At 48.2% G+C, this 18298-nt stretch overlaps 3 protein-coding genes across 8 annotated transcripts in view; 1 reads left to right on the forward strand and 2 right to left on the reverse strand.

Moving 5' to 3' along the window:
- Positions 1-3107, reverse strand: part of UHRF1BP1 (UHRF1 binding protein 1) — a 33358-nt gene extending 30251 nt beyond the window's left edge. The window contains exon 1 of the mRNA XM_037410161.1: positions 2985-3107. Within this exon, the coding sequence (XP_037266058.1) occupies positions 2985-3028 (44 nt within the window). The 5' untranslated portion in view covers positions 3029-3107. The remainder of the gene's footprint in view (positions 1-2984) is intronic.
- A 2489-nt stretch (positions 3108-5596) lies between these two features.
- SNRPC (small nuclear ribonucleoprotein polypeptide C) lies at positions 5597-10566 on the reverse strand. Its single transcript, XM_037410671.1, has 6 exons — positions 10427-10566; positions 10085-10127; positions 9555-9663; positions 8036-8125; positions 7327-7431; positions 5597-6007 (listed from the first exon to the last, which is right to left on the reverse strand). The coding sequence occupies exons 1-6, from the start codon at positions 10432-10434 to the stop codon at positions 5883-5885; spliced, it is 480 nt and encodes a 159-aa protein (XP_037266568.1). The 5' UTR covers positions 10435-10566; the 3' UTR covers positions 5597-5882.
- Positions 10567-11448: 882 nt separating this feature from the next.
- ILRUN (inflammation and lipid regulator with UBA-like and NBR1-like domains) overlaps positions 11449-18298 on the forward strand; it is a 33187-nt gene continuing 26337 nt past the window's right edge. For all 6 annotated transcript variants that reach the window (XM_037410664.1, XM_037410668.1, XM_037410665.1 and 3 more), the window contains exon 1: positions 11449-11686. In XM_037410664.1, coding sequence (XP_037266561.1) covers positions 11529-11686 — 158 coding nt within the window. In that variant the 5' untranslated portion in view covers positions 11449-11528. The remainder of the gene's footprint in view (positions 11687-18298) is intronic.

Consider the following 18298-nt stretch of genomic DNA (forward strand, 5'->3'; position numbering starts at 1 on the left):
TACTATAGCTGCACTGAGCACTATTAACAAGAAAAAAATTAAGAGAAGGACAATAAAAAGATGCTACTTTCAAACAAAACCAGAAAGAGGCAAAGGCAAATTACTGTTTTTATTTTAAAGCAATAGATGTACTGCCATGAATAATTCCAGGCTGGTAAACACTAAGTGCTGCTCTTGTTGTACGGCCTCAGAAGAGTTCAAACCAGCTTCAAGTTCAAACACACAGCAAGCGGCTGATGCTTCAGACAGCTCGTAGGGAGAGCCCTTTGTCCCAGCTATAATCATCTGATGTTCGGTTATAAACAGCCTCCCACAGAACCCCAGTACCGCAGCCATGTGCCAGTGCAGAAGAAGCGGTGAAACAACCTAATCTATTTTCTTTACCAAGCTAAATATAGGATAAATGAGTGAAAAGCACAGATGGTGAAAGCACCGCAAGTTTTTAGATTCCTCTGCTCTAGGAATTTAAGCTGCTAAAGCACAACACAGGCTAAGCCTTCTAAAATACATTCATAACTCAGCTCTGTCACCGACAGCAAAGCCCAGCTATAGAGATCACCGCAAGTGACCACTGTCATCCTATTAGACATGTGATTCATTTAATCTGAACGGTTGCTGTGAACTCTTTCATATTTCCCTGATCTTGCTGTCTCTCGTGACCATTCCTTGCAAATTTCCAGACAGAAAAGGAACAAAAAAACCCACCTCATGCAGAAATTACTTCAAATGAAGACATAACAAGAGGAACAAGGAATTATTTCATATGCAGACTGAAAGCAGAAAATAAAGGCAGATTAATGATTCAGTAGCAAAATTCTTCTGGGCAAATGAGCATAACTGAAAGAAAAATCCCAAAGGGAGCATGAAGCTGAGGTATTTAGAAGAACCAAAACCAGAATGCAAAAACATCATCTTTTTTATACAACATTAAACTGTGTTGAAAATGCATTTCTGCAAAACATCCACAGTACTTAGGCAAGAAAGGGGCAGGATCAGACCAACCACCCCAAACAACAGAGTAAGTCTACCTAGTAGGAAAACAGGTAGAGCTGCAGAATTTTTTGTGACTCCCTCTCCTCCCTAGAACTGCACAGAGGAGAACACTAACAACAGGCTCAAACGGAGGGGAAGAAAGGGGGCACTTTGAGCAGGGCTGTGTCACAACAGTGCAAAGTTAAGGGAGACCAAAAAGCAAAACCAAGTAAAAGCACCAGCAGAAAAACGTATTCATCTAAAGAGAATTATCCATAAGAATAATACACACGCTCTGTCACACTAGGAGGGGTGGTACCCAGGAATAAAGCCCAGGTCTATTTCAGCCCCCATTAATAACTGCTCTCATCCATCTCTCCTTGTCATAAATACTTCAGTGCCTCCTGACAAGAAGGCTGAATCCTTAACGAGCACGACAGGCCGATTTGAGGTGGAATGAGACAGAAAGCTCGGAGATTTGTGATGTCAGGTCTAGCAGAAATGCATTTAAATTAGCACACTGAACAGATCAAGCAGCAGGCTCTATTACGCTCCTTTCTGGTACAGCGCCTAGAAAGCTGGAGTACTGAGCAACTAGTGATTCAGAACCTCCGCAGACAGGCACTTTATTAAAGGAGACTGCTCGCTTTAAGTTTGCGGGGATTGTTCTGAGGTTCCAGAAACACTGAGGATTTACTACCAGCCTCAGCGAGTTTGGATTCGCAGGTCTTAACTCCTTGCTCCAGCCTACTGACACTACTAGCCCAAGTTACTACAAGCCCCTTGCTTCGTAGCTGAGATTCTCCACCCATAAAAACGGAAAGGACTTGATCATTTGCAGCTCATGAAGCACAAAGAAAAGCACTGTGCAACGCTGCGCCTTCACCAGTCTCCTCAGAGATATGCCACCTTTATACTTCATATTATCCTGATCGCTCAGCAACGCAGAGGGAGGACGTGCACATGAGATAACAGCAGAACTGCTAGCTCTCGTGCAGCTCTTTCCTTTCAAACGCCAGGGAAACCGAGGCACGGAGATTTGCCCAAGGTCAACCCCCAAGTCAGCGGCAGAGCCACAGCTGAAGCTGCATTTCCTGACTCAATATTACACACGAAGCACCAGATGATGGTCTTCCTCAGCACACCTCTTAGCGCCTTTAATGAAGTTCACTGAAAATGATAAAACATCAGCAAAAACGACAAGCAAGTGCCTGTACGTACCAAGTATTACAGCATTCCTTCTCGCCCTGGGTACCTCGTGCTGTTTATATTCTCCTCTGGTCTCTCATTCACGCTCGCCCGCTCCCAGCCGAGCGGGACCTGCCGTAGGGAGCAGCCCAGGCCCACAGCTCTCCCGAAGGGTCACCAAAGGCAGCCCCCCCTGCACCAGGCCCACCGAGGGCAGGAGCCCGGCCGGCCCGGAGACCCCCACCACCGCCCCCGGCCTCTGAGGGGCCCGACCCCCAGCACGCAGCTCCGGGGGGCTCAGCGCCTGCTCCTCCGCAGCCAGCAGCTCCCTGGGCCCGCAGCCCCCGGCCCTCAGGCGCCCCCGGGGCCCAAGACCACCGCCCGCCCGGGCCCGACAGCTCCGCTGGGGGGCGGCCAGCAGGGCCCTGCGGTACCCCGGCCCCACAGCAGCCTCGGGCCCGGCCCCCCTCCGCACCCACCGGGCCCCCCCACACCCACCGGCCCGCCGCAGGCCCGGGCTCTCCTGCACCCACCGGACCCCGCACGCACCCACCGCGCCCCCCCTCAACCCACCGGGCCGCCGTAGGCCCCAGCCGCTCCGCACCCACCGGGCCACCGAGGGCCCAAAACCCCCCTCAGCCACCGGGCCCTCTCGCACCCACCGGGCCACCGAAGGCCCGGGCCCCGCCTCAGCCACCGGGCCCCCCGCACCCACCGGCCCGCCGCAGGCCCGGGCACCCCCCTCACCCACCGGGCCCTCCCGCACCCGCCGCCCCCCCGGGATGAGAAGAAGGAAGAGAGAAGGCCGGGCGCGGGTGCCTCACCGGGAGAGGTGCTTCAGGATCTGCTTCTTGATGAGGCCCGCCATGCCGCGGGGCGGCAGGGCTCAGGGCCGCGGGCGGCGGGACCCCATCGCGGCGCCGCCGCCGCCTCCCACCCCGCCCCGCCGCCGCCTCCCGCCGGCCCCCGCGCGCCACCGCCCCGCCCCGACGCGCCCCCTGGCGGCCCCCGCCGCACTCACCCCACGCGTGTGCGCGGAGCGGGCGGCCCACGGGCAGGGCCGCAGCCCCACGGGCCCCCAGAGGACACAGGCAGGGTGGCAGGGCCACAGCCCCACGGGCCCCACGGGACACGGGCAGGGCCGCAGCCCCACGGGGCCCCCAGGCAAGCCCTGCAGGGCCACAGCCCCACGGGACAGGGCAGCAGCCCCACAGGGCCCCACAGGACAGGGCCACAGCCGCACAGGCCCCACGGGGCAGGGACAAGGCCACAGCCCCATGGTACCCCACAGGCCAAGGCAACAGCCCCACAGGGCCCCACAGGACAGGGACAAGGCCACAGCCCCATGGGACCCCACGGGCCAAGGCAACAGCCCCACGGGCCCCCACGGGACAGGGACTGGGCCACAGCCCCACGGGAGCCTACGGGACACCAGTGAGCCCTGCAGGGCCACAGCCCCACAGAACACAGGCAGGGCCACAGCCCCACGGGACACGGGCAGGGCTGCGGCTCGGTACATGTCAGCTGCTAAGGCACAAGCACCAAGGGGGCACCTGCAACCACCAGCAGCTTCAGGCAGGTTTTAATTACGTGTTTTTACCTCTATTAAAACATTGATTATTAAAATGCTGATTATTAAAACTTGGGAGCTGCAGGCAATAATCCACAAAGCAGCTCAGTTTTACCTTTCTTCTTTGTAAAGCTCCCTTCCTAAGACTATCCCAGGTCAGCCCAAACCAATTTATTTTAAATAACGTGCTCACACTCCAAAAATAAAATGTTAAATATAAAACACTGCAGCCAGCAGGGCTGCTGAAAAAAAAAAAATCATCTTAGTTGCTACTTCGTTTCTGTTTCCACTGTAACTCTTTGATAGATGAGAATGAAAAATTAGACCATTTCACTTGCCAGGCGCGATTTCAGTGCGGATTACAAGGGAGTGTTTTGCTTTCAAGGCTGCGCTCAGCAACAGGAGCCCACAGAAACGGTCACGGCATACCCCCCCAGAGCCTTACACCCATCCCTCATGCCTGTAGCAGCTCCACAAGAAATCAATGTCCTTTGTGCTTTCCTGAGTACATTCTGTTTTCATCTGACTGTAGGCAGGGGGGGGAATCGCAAGTAGCACAAACCCGTGAACTTTTCTCAAAGCCCAGTCCTGATCATCACTAACTCCTGCCTATTTTTTTCCTCCAGGAGAAAGCCATTGCTTGTTGCACGTTGGATGTGAAAGCAACCCAGCTTCAGCCTAAAGCTGAAAAACACTCAAGATTATGGATCAAGGAGACACATTCACCTTCCAAGACACACATGGGTACAAACATGTCGGCTCCTTGCCATCTGCGCAGTGTCCGATGCCTGCAGAACCCAACGTGGGAGATGAAGCTGCACCAGTCCAGCCCCAGCGCTGTTACTGCAGAAGTCTACCTCTAGCATGGTTTATTATAAAAACATCCCCTAAATTCTGCCTCATCTCAACATTTGTTGAATACGGCTATTAAACACTGAGCAATCAAATATCTGCAGTCTCAACTACACCACATTTTTTACAGCAGATTGATGAAAGCACACAAACTCCTAAAAATATCTCCTCTAAGTGATTGCACTGTCCTGTCTCATCGCAGGGAGCAACTCAAGAAAGGAGCCCTTGCAAACCCTGCTAACCAAATGCTTTCTTTTAAGATGCAGATCACTCCCACTTTCATATTAGAGGCAGATATGTCAAGAATGAGTTGGACAGTTCTGCAGACTGAAATGGATGACGACTGACCTGCGCAGAGCAGCAGGGTATGCAAACAGAATAAATCCTTGATATCAATTAGAATTGTGCACCTGCATTATGTATGGCTCATCAAAAGCAAAGTCCTTTTATTAAACTAAAGGGCCTGGGATATGTCTTCAACAACACATCCTTTTATACTAAGAAGAGAACAGAGCGTTAATAACTACTGACTCAACTCCAATAATGTAATTAAATGTGTCCACACAGATGCCCCAGTAGCAATAGAAAAGCAGAAACATGTTTGGCAGCATCAAAACAATTACTGTAAGAAGCAGCCTTTTAACAGCACCTCTTTGCTTCCCTCAGTGGAGAATCAGCATTTTAATAAATTCATTCTATTTTGTGCTGGTAAAGTCACTTAACTTTGCAGTCTCCCCAGGCAATTGGTATCACTGCAGTATTTTCTGTTGTCACTCTGTGATTTTCTTTTTTTTTTTTTTTAAAGTAAAACCACACATACTTGTTTTGAAACAAGAATTCAAAATGCAGATAGTAATGCATCTCTCAAGGCATATGATATGAAAAAAAAGAGTGACTACCTAAGGACTAAAGAGAAGAAAAACCTGGAAAATTCTGTGCAAGACAGGTAGAGAGGGAACAAAAAAACCTGACATCTCTGCCTGCTGCGTAGAAAAACCACACACAGAGTAAAGCTCAGATTCTCCGTATGTAAACCAGCATCAATGTTTTATTGTTCTGTTTTATGATTCAAGGGGGGGGGGGGACACGACACCAACAAAAAACACACCAAAAAAACCCAGACCACGTACAAAAGCATCAGTCCAGTGTGCATCTAAGGTCAAACCATTTGCAATCTGAAGTTAACAGCAGATTTCCTCGACACACTGCTTTAATAAAAAATCCTAGGGACATAGGGCTAGGGTATTCATCATACGGAAGATTGTAATATGAAAAAGAACAGGTAGCTCCATTTCCACCTTTATCTGTCTGGACGGGTCATTCCCGGCCTGGTTGGCACCATCATGGGTCTGGAGGGTGGTCTCATCATCGGGGGCCCTGGCATCATTGGCATGTGTCCTCCCATCGGTGGCCTCATCCCCGGAGCTACAAGGGGAAAGAGGACATTGGAGAAGAGCTTTCTGGAGCAGCAACCGGCAAGTCACACCAAAATCGCGTGTAGGTTCTCTCCCCCACCCTCCAGGGAACTTTTGTTTTACAAGTTTGTAGGCTTTGATCAGGAATCTGACTGAGATGGATTGCATTTCCCTGCAGGATATTAGCAATGAGTAGCGGAGCAACCAAATGCCTGGGTTATATGCCCACTTTTCACAATATTCAATGACAAATTATTTTCAACCACTCAGAAGAGACACTAGCTTAATTACTGAATTGGAAAGGTCATTTGGAAAGAAGTGCTGCAAAACCCTCAGTGTGCTCAAGAAAAAAAAAAAAAAAAAGAGAGAAAAAAAAAAAAGACTGGTGTACTTCCTACAGCTGGGTAACAGCATTACCAAAGAAAAGCAGATGCTCTACTAAAAAGCACTGAAATAATGGCTTCCATCCAACTTTGCCGTTTATTTTCAGTCAGCCGCTATGCTGCTTAATATCGCAGATTATGCACGGTTTGTGCCTTTAAGAAAAACACTTAAAAGAACAATTTCTACCAGCAAGACAATAATTGCAAAGACACTTTACTCCTTCTAGTGCACATGTCTGTGTTCCTTTAGATTTGTTCCAGTAACTGCTTCAATAAGACATCCTCTGAGTATTCTTTGGATGCCAGTAAACTCAGAAGTGGAATGTATCAAAGACATTTTGGTTTGCCTTTACAGTTCTGAAAAAAACTTAAGGCACAGCGTTTCTCTGCAACACATTATCTTGAAACATTTTAAACAATAACGTTCATTTAGAACTGAAATGTACCCCTTGTGCAAAAACAAAGGCGCTACTAATACCAACATAAACCTCTATAGATCGTACTGCTAAGACTAGAGGTCAAAAAGCTACAATTTAGCACAGTGATAATTTCAGTTGGAGAGGGGGACTCATAACTCGCAACAAGTAGTAAAGAAACTTTAACGAGCAGTGGTAAGACTGGTTCATGTCTCACCACGCAGAGGATAATGGATCAGCAAACGTGCAGACATAGCATATGCAAACTGAAATACTTCCACAGCTTGACACTGGGGGCTGTCAATCCACGCTGGATCTAATACGACATCTGAAGTGACGCCGCCTGTAAACTGGAGTGCATCACTACAGCTAGCAGCCGAGCACTGCAGCTACTCCACATTTTCTGCTGAGCTCTTCTGACAACTCTCTATTGCTCCGCGAGACAGAAAATAGAAGCCCAAACATCCCACCAAGCAGACGATGCAGTACCACTACCACAGTTACAGAGATTTACCTATTTCCAGACTTACCAGGTCCAACCGGCATCATTCCCGGTGGGGGTGGGCCCATCATTGGCATCATTGGCGGTCCACCCATATGAGGGGCTGGCATCATGCCAGGCCGTGGGGGGCCAGCTGAACACAAACACGGATCGGTTACGCATTTGGCTGCTTTCATATTCATCAACAACATGCAGTGCGAAGTAATTATTAAACTTTACAGGACATTTTAGGAATTATAGTGTCTTAGATAGTTGTACGACTGCCTGCCATCATTTTCAGTTTCAACTCTGACTTCAGATGCCAGAAAGTAAAGTGGATGAAGAATATGCTAGCTGTTAATCCCAGCTTTGCACACCTAATGCAGGTGACGACCATTTTCAACAGCAGGACTCTAAGCAGAAAGAGATCTCGGCTGTTTGCCAGCTGGAGAGCGAAAGACAATTATCAATCCTATTCTATTAAAAAAAACCAAAACAACTGAAACACCATGCTGGAAGTTTTAATGAAGCTATCTACGTGGCAGCTACCAAGTAATGAGGAGACACACACAATTAAGATCTCTGCCAAAACACTCTTACAAAGCATCTTCTTTAAATTTTGGTATTCACAAGCTCAAAAAGTCCAAGCTTGATCTCAATCTAAAAGGACTTTTTTTTTTTTTTACAAGTCCAGGAAACATGCAACACAGCTCAAGAAGGCTGCCATCCCAGTCAAAAATCATCCAGTTCAGACTTACGGATGCTGGGAGGGGGTGGTATCATGGCTCCTGCCGGAGGTGGTGCCGAGAACGGTGTAGGTGGGATTTTCCCTTGCTGAAATGCAGCCGCTACATTGGGGGGGAAAAGAAAAAAAAAAAGGAAAGAAAGAATCCCAGGAGAAAAACCAGTTACTAGGCTGAGGAAGCTCCTGCGCCAATCTTCCTTCTCATGCCACGCGGTCAGAGCATACTTCACGTCATGCTGCGTGCTCAGTTGTTCTAACTCTGGAACAAATCCCTGGTTTATGCTGCTTGTCATGGCGGAAGCACCTGATATTCTTGAAGAAAATTATTATAGTAATTACTCCAGCTGAGACTAGAGAGGTCCATGATGAATTTCACACACCTAACAGGAAGGCGGATGGTAGAGAAAATACATCACGTGATTTGCAGCTGCAACTTTCAACTGTGATCGTTATGTAAAGACATGCTGTCCTGAAAACGGTAACAAGGCAATGACTTAGGTAGGTGACAAAAAGCATGAAACACATCTTATGTGAAAGGGAAGAGAAGAGGCAAAAGATGGGAAATCTGGAAGCATTATGAGAAAAACAGACACAAGGAAATGGGAAGAAGCTGCGTCAGGGGAAATCCAGATTGGGTGTCAGGAAAAACCTCTTCACAGGGAGGGCGGGCGTTCCCTGGAACAGGCTCCCTGAGGAAGTGGTCACAGCACCAAGCCGGCCACAGTTCAAGGAGCATCTGGATGACACGTTTATAGTCATAGGGTTTAATTTTAAGTAGCCCTGCAATGAGCAGGGAGTTGGACTTGATGATCCTTATAGGTCCCTGCCAACTTCAGATACTCTATAATCTACAGAAACTTGCCATAAAGTTAATCTGGCATTTGTATTTCTTTTCACAGAGAAAAGAACCATTATTCAGAGGGCAAGCAAGAGGGAAAAAAAAACCATAAATGTGTACATATATAATATATGCACACATATATAAAATATATGTATTATATACATTATAAACATAAACAAAAATCCCATAAACAGAGGAAACACTTCACACTTCATTCAAGCTTTTATAGTAAGAGAGTAAAAAAAAAATCCTCAATATCCCTAAGGAACTGAGGGCAAGCAACTACAGCAGTGTAAAAAAAAAAATCTGTACATTTTAAAGTACATTTTCCTATCTTTTGGATTTCTTATTCATACCCTTTACATAAATGTGCTACTACCACAAAGCAAGAACGGGGTACATGACCTTGTACGACATTATTAGCAGTGCTAACGGTGGTGGTATCTACAAGCCTCTCAACTGCAGTAAAGCAACACCTGCTCGCGAGAAGCTCCCCTTGGGTAGAGCCCTCAGTCTCTTAGGTGGAAGCTCACACTCTGATGAGTTCAAGATTCAAAGTAAAGTTTTTGCTCACGATTTACAGAGCAAAGACTCAACAGGAAAGTGAGGAAGGATGGAAAACAAGCAGCTAGAGAAAAGACAGAGGAAGTAACAGGAAAGCAACCCAGGGTCACAGAAGGATTAGCCTTACTTGTTTTATCAATCAGGCTCTGAGCTTGTTCCTCCATCCATTTTTGATAGTAGTCTTTCACATTCTCTTTGTGTTTTCGGCCGCTGCAATGGGTTTTCCTCACGGAGGGCTGAGAAAGATCACATAACCCCAAAGGTTAGATAATATCACATAAAAGCAAAGTTTACTGGGAACTATTGTATAATATTAAACACGTGCAATTAGGAATACAAAACAGGCTGGTTTCTGTGCCCAGCCAGAGGATGGGTGATATGCAAAAAGTTCACATATAAACTGTAAGCGTTGAAACTCCAGTTTACATAGAAGCGGTTGCCCTAACATGGGGCCAGCTGTCTCCTACTAACTCACCACAACACTCACAGCCGTGTCAGCTGCCCTGACTGCTAGTGCCACTCGATATCCTCATTCTCTTTTGCCAAGAAGTAGGAGAAGACAAGTTAAGTACACGCCAAGTAACCTGGCTTTAGCCTATTTTTATTTTAATGTCCTTGATACAACAGAGAACTTAACGCAGAAGATTCGGTACTTACTGAGTCATGGGTGAGATATGTGTCACAGTAATCGCAATAAAACCTGAAAAGGGAAAATTCTTTGTTATTAAGGCATCGCCTTGCCCAGTGTCAGAACGCAGCCCCTCACAGCGGCTGTGCCCGGGGCGGCGGGAGCAGGAGGCGCCGCACGAAGCGGCCAACTCCGGGCTCGGCCTGCCCCGCTCCCCTTCCCCCAGCCCCCAGGCCTGAAGAGACAGGGGCCGCCACAGGGGTCACCCAGCCCTACCCGGGTCAGCGGGCCGCCCCCCGCCTCGGCTGCCCACCCCCTGGGCCCAGGCGCTGCCCCCGCCGCCACCCCCTCAGCGCCGCAGCCGCTCTCACTTGGGCATGATGCTCCCCGCCACCGGCGCCGCCAGGAAGTGACGCCCTCGCGTAGCGTCCCCCTTCCGCCACTTGACCGCCTGCGGCTTCCGTAGGGCGGGCGCAGCGCCGGACGGCGGCCCGCGGGGGACAAACGAGGTGGCGGGCGGGCTTCGCTTTTCCCGCCCGGCAGGCGGGGCCTCCGCCGCGCCCCTCGGGCACGTCCCCGGTCACGCCACAGCTTCTCCGCCTACAAAGCGACGTCACAGCCGGACGATTCTATCGCGGCCCCCCCCCCGGCTGAGGCCTATCCTGCCCGTTGGTCCGCCAGGCACCTCAGCCGGCCGCCTGGCCCGGGACCGCTCGGGGAAGGTGAAGCCTGCACGTCACGCCACGGGGTTAACACCAGCGAGAGTTTATTTACGTTAAAAAATTAACGTACAGCAAGCATCCTGGCGCTGCCCCCGGTGCTGCAGGGCGAGAGTCGGCGGCTCTGCGTTCCCCTCAAGGGCAGCCCCCGGCGCTGCCAGTGACGGAGCCGCGGGGTTGAGAACTGCGGGAAAAACGTCATTTTGGGGGGAAAAACCCGCCCGCGGCAGCTGCCCCAGCCCAGCTGCCCCCGCGCCGCCTCCTTTGCATAGTGCCGTGACGTCACAGCCCCCGTGCCGCTTATTTGCATACGTAAACAGGTGCGCTCGCCGCCCATATAAGGAAGCGCGCGGCTGCGGGTTATGCAAATTTCCGTCCGCCGCGCGCGCGGAGTCCCCGCGTCACGCGAGAACGCCCCGCCTCCTTTATGTAAATATTTCGTTTGCATGGGCGGCCCCGCCCTTTCGCCCTTGCGGCTCTCCTTCCGCCAGGGGGCGGGGCGAGCGGCCGGCGCTCCGCCCCACGTGCCGCGCGTGGGGTGACGCCACCGCGCCCGGCGCCGTGGCGTCAGAGGCGGCGTGCCCCTCGCGCCAGGCGGGGCGGCGCTTGCGCAGTGCCGGCAGCGGCTGGCGTCGCCCGCGCCCCCTCCCCTCCCCCCCCGCCGTGCCCGCGCTCCCCCCTCACCCCCATGCGGCGCTGAGGCGGCGGCGGCGGCAGCGGGGCGGCCCCGGGGCGGCGGGGGCCGCTGGGCGCCATGGAGGGCATGGACGTGGATCTGGACGCGGAGCTGATGCAGAAGTTCAGCTGCCTGGGCACCACCGACAAGGACGTGCTGATCGGCGAGTTCCAGCGGCTCCTCGGCTTCCAGCTCAGCCCCGCCGGCTGCGCCTTCTTCCTCGACATGACCAACTGGTGCGGGGGGCCGGGGGGGCCGCGGGGAGGCGGCGGAGGGCAGCGGCGGGAGGCCGCCCGCCCTCCCTGGGGCGGCGGAGGGGAGAGAGCGGGAGGCCGCCCGCCCCGCTGGGCGCGTGAGGGGAGCCACGGCCGCCCGCCCCGCTGAGGGGCCGCGCACCGGCCCGGCCGCCTTCCCCCCCTGCCCGACCCGCCTCAGGGGGCTGCAGGCCCGTCCCGCCGCCCGGGGAGGGTGGGGGGGAGCCGCGCTCGGGGGGGGGGGGGGGCTGTGTTTGTGGCGGGGTCCCCCTTTCCCCTCCCCTTCCCCGGGGTCGGCGAGGCGGCAGCGATCGTGGCAGCGCGGAGGAGGGGAGCGGCGGGACGGGGCTGAGGGGGGGCGCGGGGTGGTTTCCCGGCCTGGCTCGGGGTAGCGATTTTGCCAGGTCGAGGAGCTCGTCGGTCAAAGGGCTGCGAAGCTGTTAAAGAGTGACTAATTGATAGGCAGAGGGGCATGTGATCTGGCGGACCCAGCAGCGCTTAAAGGGCTCTTTCTCTGCCGAGCGGGAGGTAGAGCTGGATTCAGGGATGGCTGACGGTGCCCTGGCCCCTGGAGCAGCCTTCGGAAGGAGGGAAAATTGTGGTAGAAAGGCTGTAGGGAAGGCTTCAACCTGCCTTGGTTTCCATGTGAAAGTTACCTGCGTGTTTGGCAAAAACTTAGCGTCTGCTGGCAGGCTAGGGGTCTCTCTAAATGCTCTGGCTTTCCGCGTATGTTTTGTCTTTTTAAAAGCTCTCTGTTGCTGCCCTAGAAAAAAAAAAAAGGCAGGTACAGGTGGTCAGGGAAGCTGTAGCTCGAGAAAAACGTGGGAAATAGGAAATATAATGGTGAAAAGTAAAACCCTGGAGTGTTAGTGGTGTAGTGAATTGAGTTACTGTGGGAAAAATGTTGTGAAATTGCTGCCATCTGAACTGTGGGCTTTGACTCCTTATTACCACTTTGCATCTTTTAAATCCTCTCTTAATAGCTTTGCCGTAATGTAAGGTGCTAACCAAAACACAACCCTCTTGTAAGGTTTGCATCTCTTCACGGTGGCAGATGCAGGAAAGGTTTTTTCTGTTTCAGATCTGTTAACAGACGCTACTTAGCTAAGTTGTACTATTTTTTTCTTAGTGGTGTAACACCAAATCCAGAAACCTCTAGATTGAAACTTGAAATCCAAGTGTAGGTCTTCATATCAACAGTTGGGAAAAAAACTTTCACGGAATTGTTGAACTAATAAACAGTAACAAGACAACTTTGTCACCTTCTTCCTTTCATCTTTCCTTCCTCCTACAGCTCTATATTGAATTATATTGGCAAATCTGCATCTGCAGAGGGAGTAAGGGAATAGTAAATAATACCATGTGTTTTGAAAGCTGATACAATGTGAAAGAAGGTCTCTCTCGAGGAGTTCAGGAGTTTGCTTTGAAGAAGTCATTCACAGCGGAAGATGTTTTCCCAGTTTATTCGTGTGTTGATAATATGAATAAAGCTACCAACACTGCAGTGTAATACTGTTGGGGATTTTTCTGTGATGATCCTTGGGACAACAGAAAGCTTAGCAGAGCTGAACCTGAAAGTTACTTATGAAGATGCTATGTATAACCATAGTATTCCTGATTTGTGTCAAAGAAGCTCGCTTTTTTTTTGGGAGTATTTAATTTCTTTTTTAAGTAACAGTATCTCAAATACAATCTTATAAACGATGGCTTTTTTAAAAAAAAATAATTTTTAATTACAGTTGAAGAAAATCTTAAGTGATTAAAATAGCTTTAATGTAACTTCAGTAGCCAGTTTGGTTCTGAAAACATAAGTTTTCAGAATTTTTTGGAAGTATCGGTTGATAAGCCTTGATGGATGGGGGGGCGTGTAAAAAGGGAATCTGTTAAGTTGGTGTCATGTATGCAAAAGTATATGAAAATTAGTGCAGGCTGTGGTGCAATTACTCTTAGAGTGGGCTTAAAGCCTGTGCGTGTTTAACCTTTCAGCAGCAGGGAGCTGGGTTAGCTATGCTGACAGGTGCTGCTCGTTTTTCTCGTGTGTTCTTGCCAGGGTGCTGCTTTCCTGACCTGTGGTATCATTTGTTGTGCCTGGTTTTGTAGGGTTTGCAGTTCTGCTGGTTTGTGTTTCTGTCCCGTTCTCCAGCTCACACCTCTTCTTAGTATGACCTTTGGGTTAGTGGCCTGAATATTACTAACCCTGCTCTCAGCTGTTGTAAAAAGGTGCAATCGAGCCCCAATTTCCTTTCCTGGAAGGACCTTTCCTCTGTCATGTCGAGGGACCCGGTGAAATCCACACTGTCCCAGGTGATGTTAGGTAGTGGCCTCCTAGGTTTGGTTTTTCTTGCCTAGAGTTAGGGTCAGAATCTTCTATCACCAGTCTGTCCTGCAAATAATTTGTCTCTGAGACTGTCGAGTCACTTTCCCTTTTGTTCAAAGCATGGCACTTTTTCTGCAGTGATGATCCCTTTGCTCTTTCTCTGCATGAGGATTAATGTTCATGTGCGGGAAACGGTGAGGGGATTCACAGCAGGAGTGAGAGAAGTGCATTTACTTGGTAGACTGGGTTCTTTATAGCGATGTCCACGTACGGGTTAATTAACAAAGGCACAAATCATTTTCACTAGAACTTTTTTCACAAGTGTGCCAAGCTGCTCTTTGGCAACAATTATGTAGTCTTCAGGTCTGAAGTTACTTCTTCTCAGTTGTATGCCTTTCACATATTGTGTAGTAAATAATCCAAGTTGTAGTGTGTGTTGAAAGGATATTTTTAATAGTGGCTTATTCAGCCCGTTTGGGGAAAATAATCAGTGGTCGATTTTGAAGCACTATAGGTGCTTGTAAGCTGCCTTTAAAAGTGTGTCCACTTCTCCAGTTCACCTGGAATTGCTCAATGTGCTTTCAAAGTTCTGTCAGACTTGGGGCAGTACTAAGAAACTGCCAGCTGGTTTTATTACCAATATTGCAAAAATGCTTCAGGTAGAACATATGCACCCTAAGTTTCTGAAGCTGTTCCTTGATCTTCAAGAAATACAGGTTACACACTTCGAGTTGTCTTCTTCCCTGTTACTTATTAAACACTTTCCTAGAGTTCTGCCCCTTTTTTTAAATTACCATTGAGTTCTGTTTGTGGGCTGTTCTAACATCTTGGCTTTCTTCTACAAAGATCTGGCTTAGCCCTTTCTGAGAGGCCTGGCGGTAAATTCTTTAATGGCTTCACACATTGTCCCTCTTTATTTATTTATTTATATTTCATTAGTAGTTGTGAGGCATTAGTGAGAGGCTGAGCTTTTGCTTTTGGCCTAAAACCAAAACTGAACTTCTCCAAAAGATGTTTTTGCACCGAAACGTTCCTCCCTCGGAAGGAAAACCCAGGCAGTGTAGTTGGGAGGGCATTTTGCTGCCATTGCATCTAGGATAGAAATCCACCCTCCATTAAATGGCATGCTTAACTCTGCCTGCTCCCTTCCCCCCTCCAGATGTTATGCCAGGCAGAAGCTGCCTGCACACTGAAGCACATCCAGCACTGCAGGTTGGAGGCTGTTGGGAGCGATTTTTGTGGTGAAGTTAAGTTCCATGTGTTGTCTGCAGCTCCTCAGTGTGATGTGATAATGCGGCCAGGAACGTGTCTGAACTTGTCTAGACTCAGTCTACCTACACGAGAAACTCCTTTTGAAAACCTCTTTGTGCTAGTGTTTTAAAAATAGGGATTGTTTAGTTGATACTGAATGAGTTTGCACCAAAATACCTGTTCATGTTCTTCTGAACGTTAGAACGGTTGGTCTCTGCATAGATGGTACCAGGACAGATTGGACTTCCCAAAAACACTTGCAAAACAAAAGTTTGTGTCAGCCTAGCCTTTATTGGTTTGCAGCAGTACGGAGTAGTGTGAACGTTAAGAGCAGAGGAAACAGTACAGAATGTGCATTTTAGTTTTTGTTGACACCCAGTTAAGGCTTATTTCATAAAAGTCATCGGATTCCTCTGTTGCTGGCATGGAAATTGTATTGTGGCAAGGAAGAGGACTTTTTTTTTTTTTTTTTTTAACTGGAGAGTATACCAGCTTTTGAAGGTGAGAGGCTGCAGAGTAAGGCTTGGAGCTCCTTTAGTTCTGTGAGAAAGTGAATTTGTTTGATTTGAAGTAGCTAGTGGTGCTGGATTTAAAAATCCATATTTCAACAGAGTTGGCTGTGAAGGGATTCTTAGTTTGGAAGACTTCATGTATATTCCCGCAATTTACACGTAATATTTCTCTAAATTATCCTTTTAGCTGTTGTTTAGAAAGCTGAATTTTTATAAGTCTAGTAGGTGTGATATTTAATTGAAATGTGTCAGATAATGATGGTTTCCATTGTGTGTAGGAAAGAAATTTTTATTGTTGTGAACCCTAGCCTTTTTTGATCTAGCTTTCTGGTGGAAAAAGGTCTTAAAAACCACTAATTTGAGGTAGGCAGATCTTTTCTGGAGGTCCTCATTTTTTTTCATGTGCTTCGAAGAATCTTTAGCTGTGTCATGGTTTAACTAGTAGTCTAAAGATGACATTTTGCATTAAAATATTTATGTTTATCTCTGAAAGTACTATAGGAATTTGCTGTAAAACCTCTTTCTGTATTGTGTAAAATGTAGGGCACTTCTGTATGTATGAGTGAGGGAAGCCAAGGTGAGGTAGTGCTTAGCCAGTGGCGTTAGATTTTAACATCAGAAATCTGAAATTTTTGAGCATAGAAAGGAAAACGTTTCCAACATTTTTGTGCAATTGTTTTATTGGTCTTGGAGAACAGACAGGATATTGGCTTTTAACAAAATGAAAATTGCCTTATAAATGCATGTTTATCCCTGTGGGTGGGCTATTTAAATTCTTTATATCAAATGAACCACCTGTATTGCCCAGAAGTGGATGTACTTGATTGGGAGCCTAAAGACATGTTTTAGCTAATAGTTGCTTTTAATTGCTTTTACTCTGTGCAAGTGTTTAATTTTTGCTTTCTAGCAAAGATGATAGGATGCTACTTTAAGTAAAACTCGGATCTGTGGAGGAAAGCATGTCTATTTACACTTGGTATTAGTGCTGGAGTATAGGTACTGTTCAGAGAAATACTTGAAGCGTACTTAGGTGAGACATCAGGACATAGGGCATTTAACATAACAGATTCAAATCAACCGGATTCACTCACACATGATGATGCATTTCCCACAGTGGGTGATGCTAGTACTCGTGGTCCTGATTTTTAACCTTGCAGGTGTTTGCAGAACTGCCATTAAACAAACAACAACCAAAAAACCCCATGCAGATATCTTCTGTTAACAGATTTTTGACCTGCTTTTCAAAAGCAGCTCTCCAAGTGCGTGTCAGGAAGAATTTGGGTTTCCAATACTCCTCCTCGGCTCAGACACAGGGAGGTTACCACATGTTGGCTGAAGGATGGTACCGGTGTGTGGGCAGGCTCATCATCTCAACATCCTTGGCTTTCCTGCACTTACTGTATTTAAAGTGTTGCTGGTACTAGTCATCCTATGGTATGGTATTCTTCCAGTCTTCAAATAGTTGTACATTATTTTTCAAAGATCTGTGGGAAAAGCATATATAGAAGGCAAATATAGGGACATGCGAAGTCAGAACAGTGCAAGAAAAAAAACCAAACAACCAAACCCAAAAAACAAAACCCAACAGTGCAATTGGTAAGTTTTTAGGCTTTACCTGTGAGGATATGAATGTCGAGGTGGAATGTGGGGCTGTAGCTGCACCATGAAACCTTTGATGGTGTGGTTATATCAAAAGCCAATTTTACTGATGATAGTATGGCTCTACATGCTTGGCCTGGTACAGGGGCTTGCTAGAACTCACTGCTGCCAGTGGAATACCTGCATTTTTGTTCCAACCTTTACTTAAACACCAGCAACCCCCCAAGAATTTAGTTGATCTCTTAAATGAAAACATTGGCTTTATATCATTGTTCAGATGCAAATATGCATCTCTACTATTCTTGATGAAATACTTCTGATTATAGACCTAATACAGTGTTAGATTTGCATTTGTACGTTTGTTGTGGGGGAAAGAGACTGTTCTTGTGTGGTCTTATATCAAGATTTCTTATCTAGTTTTTATTTGGAAATCCTGACTGAAGCGTGAACAAATTTGAATTTCCTCAGCAGTTTGAAGGCAACATTTTTGTTGATGTCCAGTAAAGTAATCAACTGCGGGCAGAGAACTCTTGTCTGATTTTCAATAGATGTTCTGTCTTGCTACATTTACTGAGTTTTCCTCTTTTTTTTTTTTTTTTTTTTCTCCACATGTGAGAAGTCAAAGGGAAGGTAGGATAAAACAACAGAAGGCAGGATTTTCTCTTTCCCTGAACTAAGGAATATAAACCCTTCTTTCATGTTCATATTGGTGGTGTTGGACTTGCCACAGAGGTGATTATGCTGTTGCGAATGGAGAGTTGTGGGGGGGGTGTGTGCTTTACCTTAGAAGAGTTCAGGGCTGTCCGTGTTTGGCCTGATCTTTGTCTCAGTCCGTGGGACTCCCGCGACATCGCTTTTGCTGATCCATGTGCAGGTAAATCTGAGGAAGACTCCCCCACAGCTCTGTATAAGACT

This window comes from Falco rusticolus, chromosome 17, assembly GCF_015220075.1.
Source record: "Falco rusticolus isolate bFalRus1 chromosome 17, bFalRus1.pri, whole genome shotgun sequence".
Lineage (NCBI taxonomy): Eukaryota > Metazoa > Chordata > Aves > Falconiformes > Falconidae > Falco > Falco rusticolus.

What these genes read in the sequence shown, in the direction of transcription:
- SNRPC (XM_037410671.1), bottom strand. An exon ending in CATATCTCACCCATGACTCA is followed by an intron (nt 9,664 to 10,084) that starts GTAAGTACCGAA and finishes GATCTTTCTCAG; the next exon opens with CCCTCCGTGAGGAAAACCCA. An exon ending in AATGATGCCGGTTGGACCTG is followed by an intron (nt 6,008 to 7,326) that starts GTAAGTCTGGAA and finishes TTCCCCTTGTAG; the next exon opens with CTCCGGGGATGAGGCCACCG.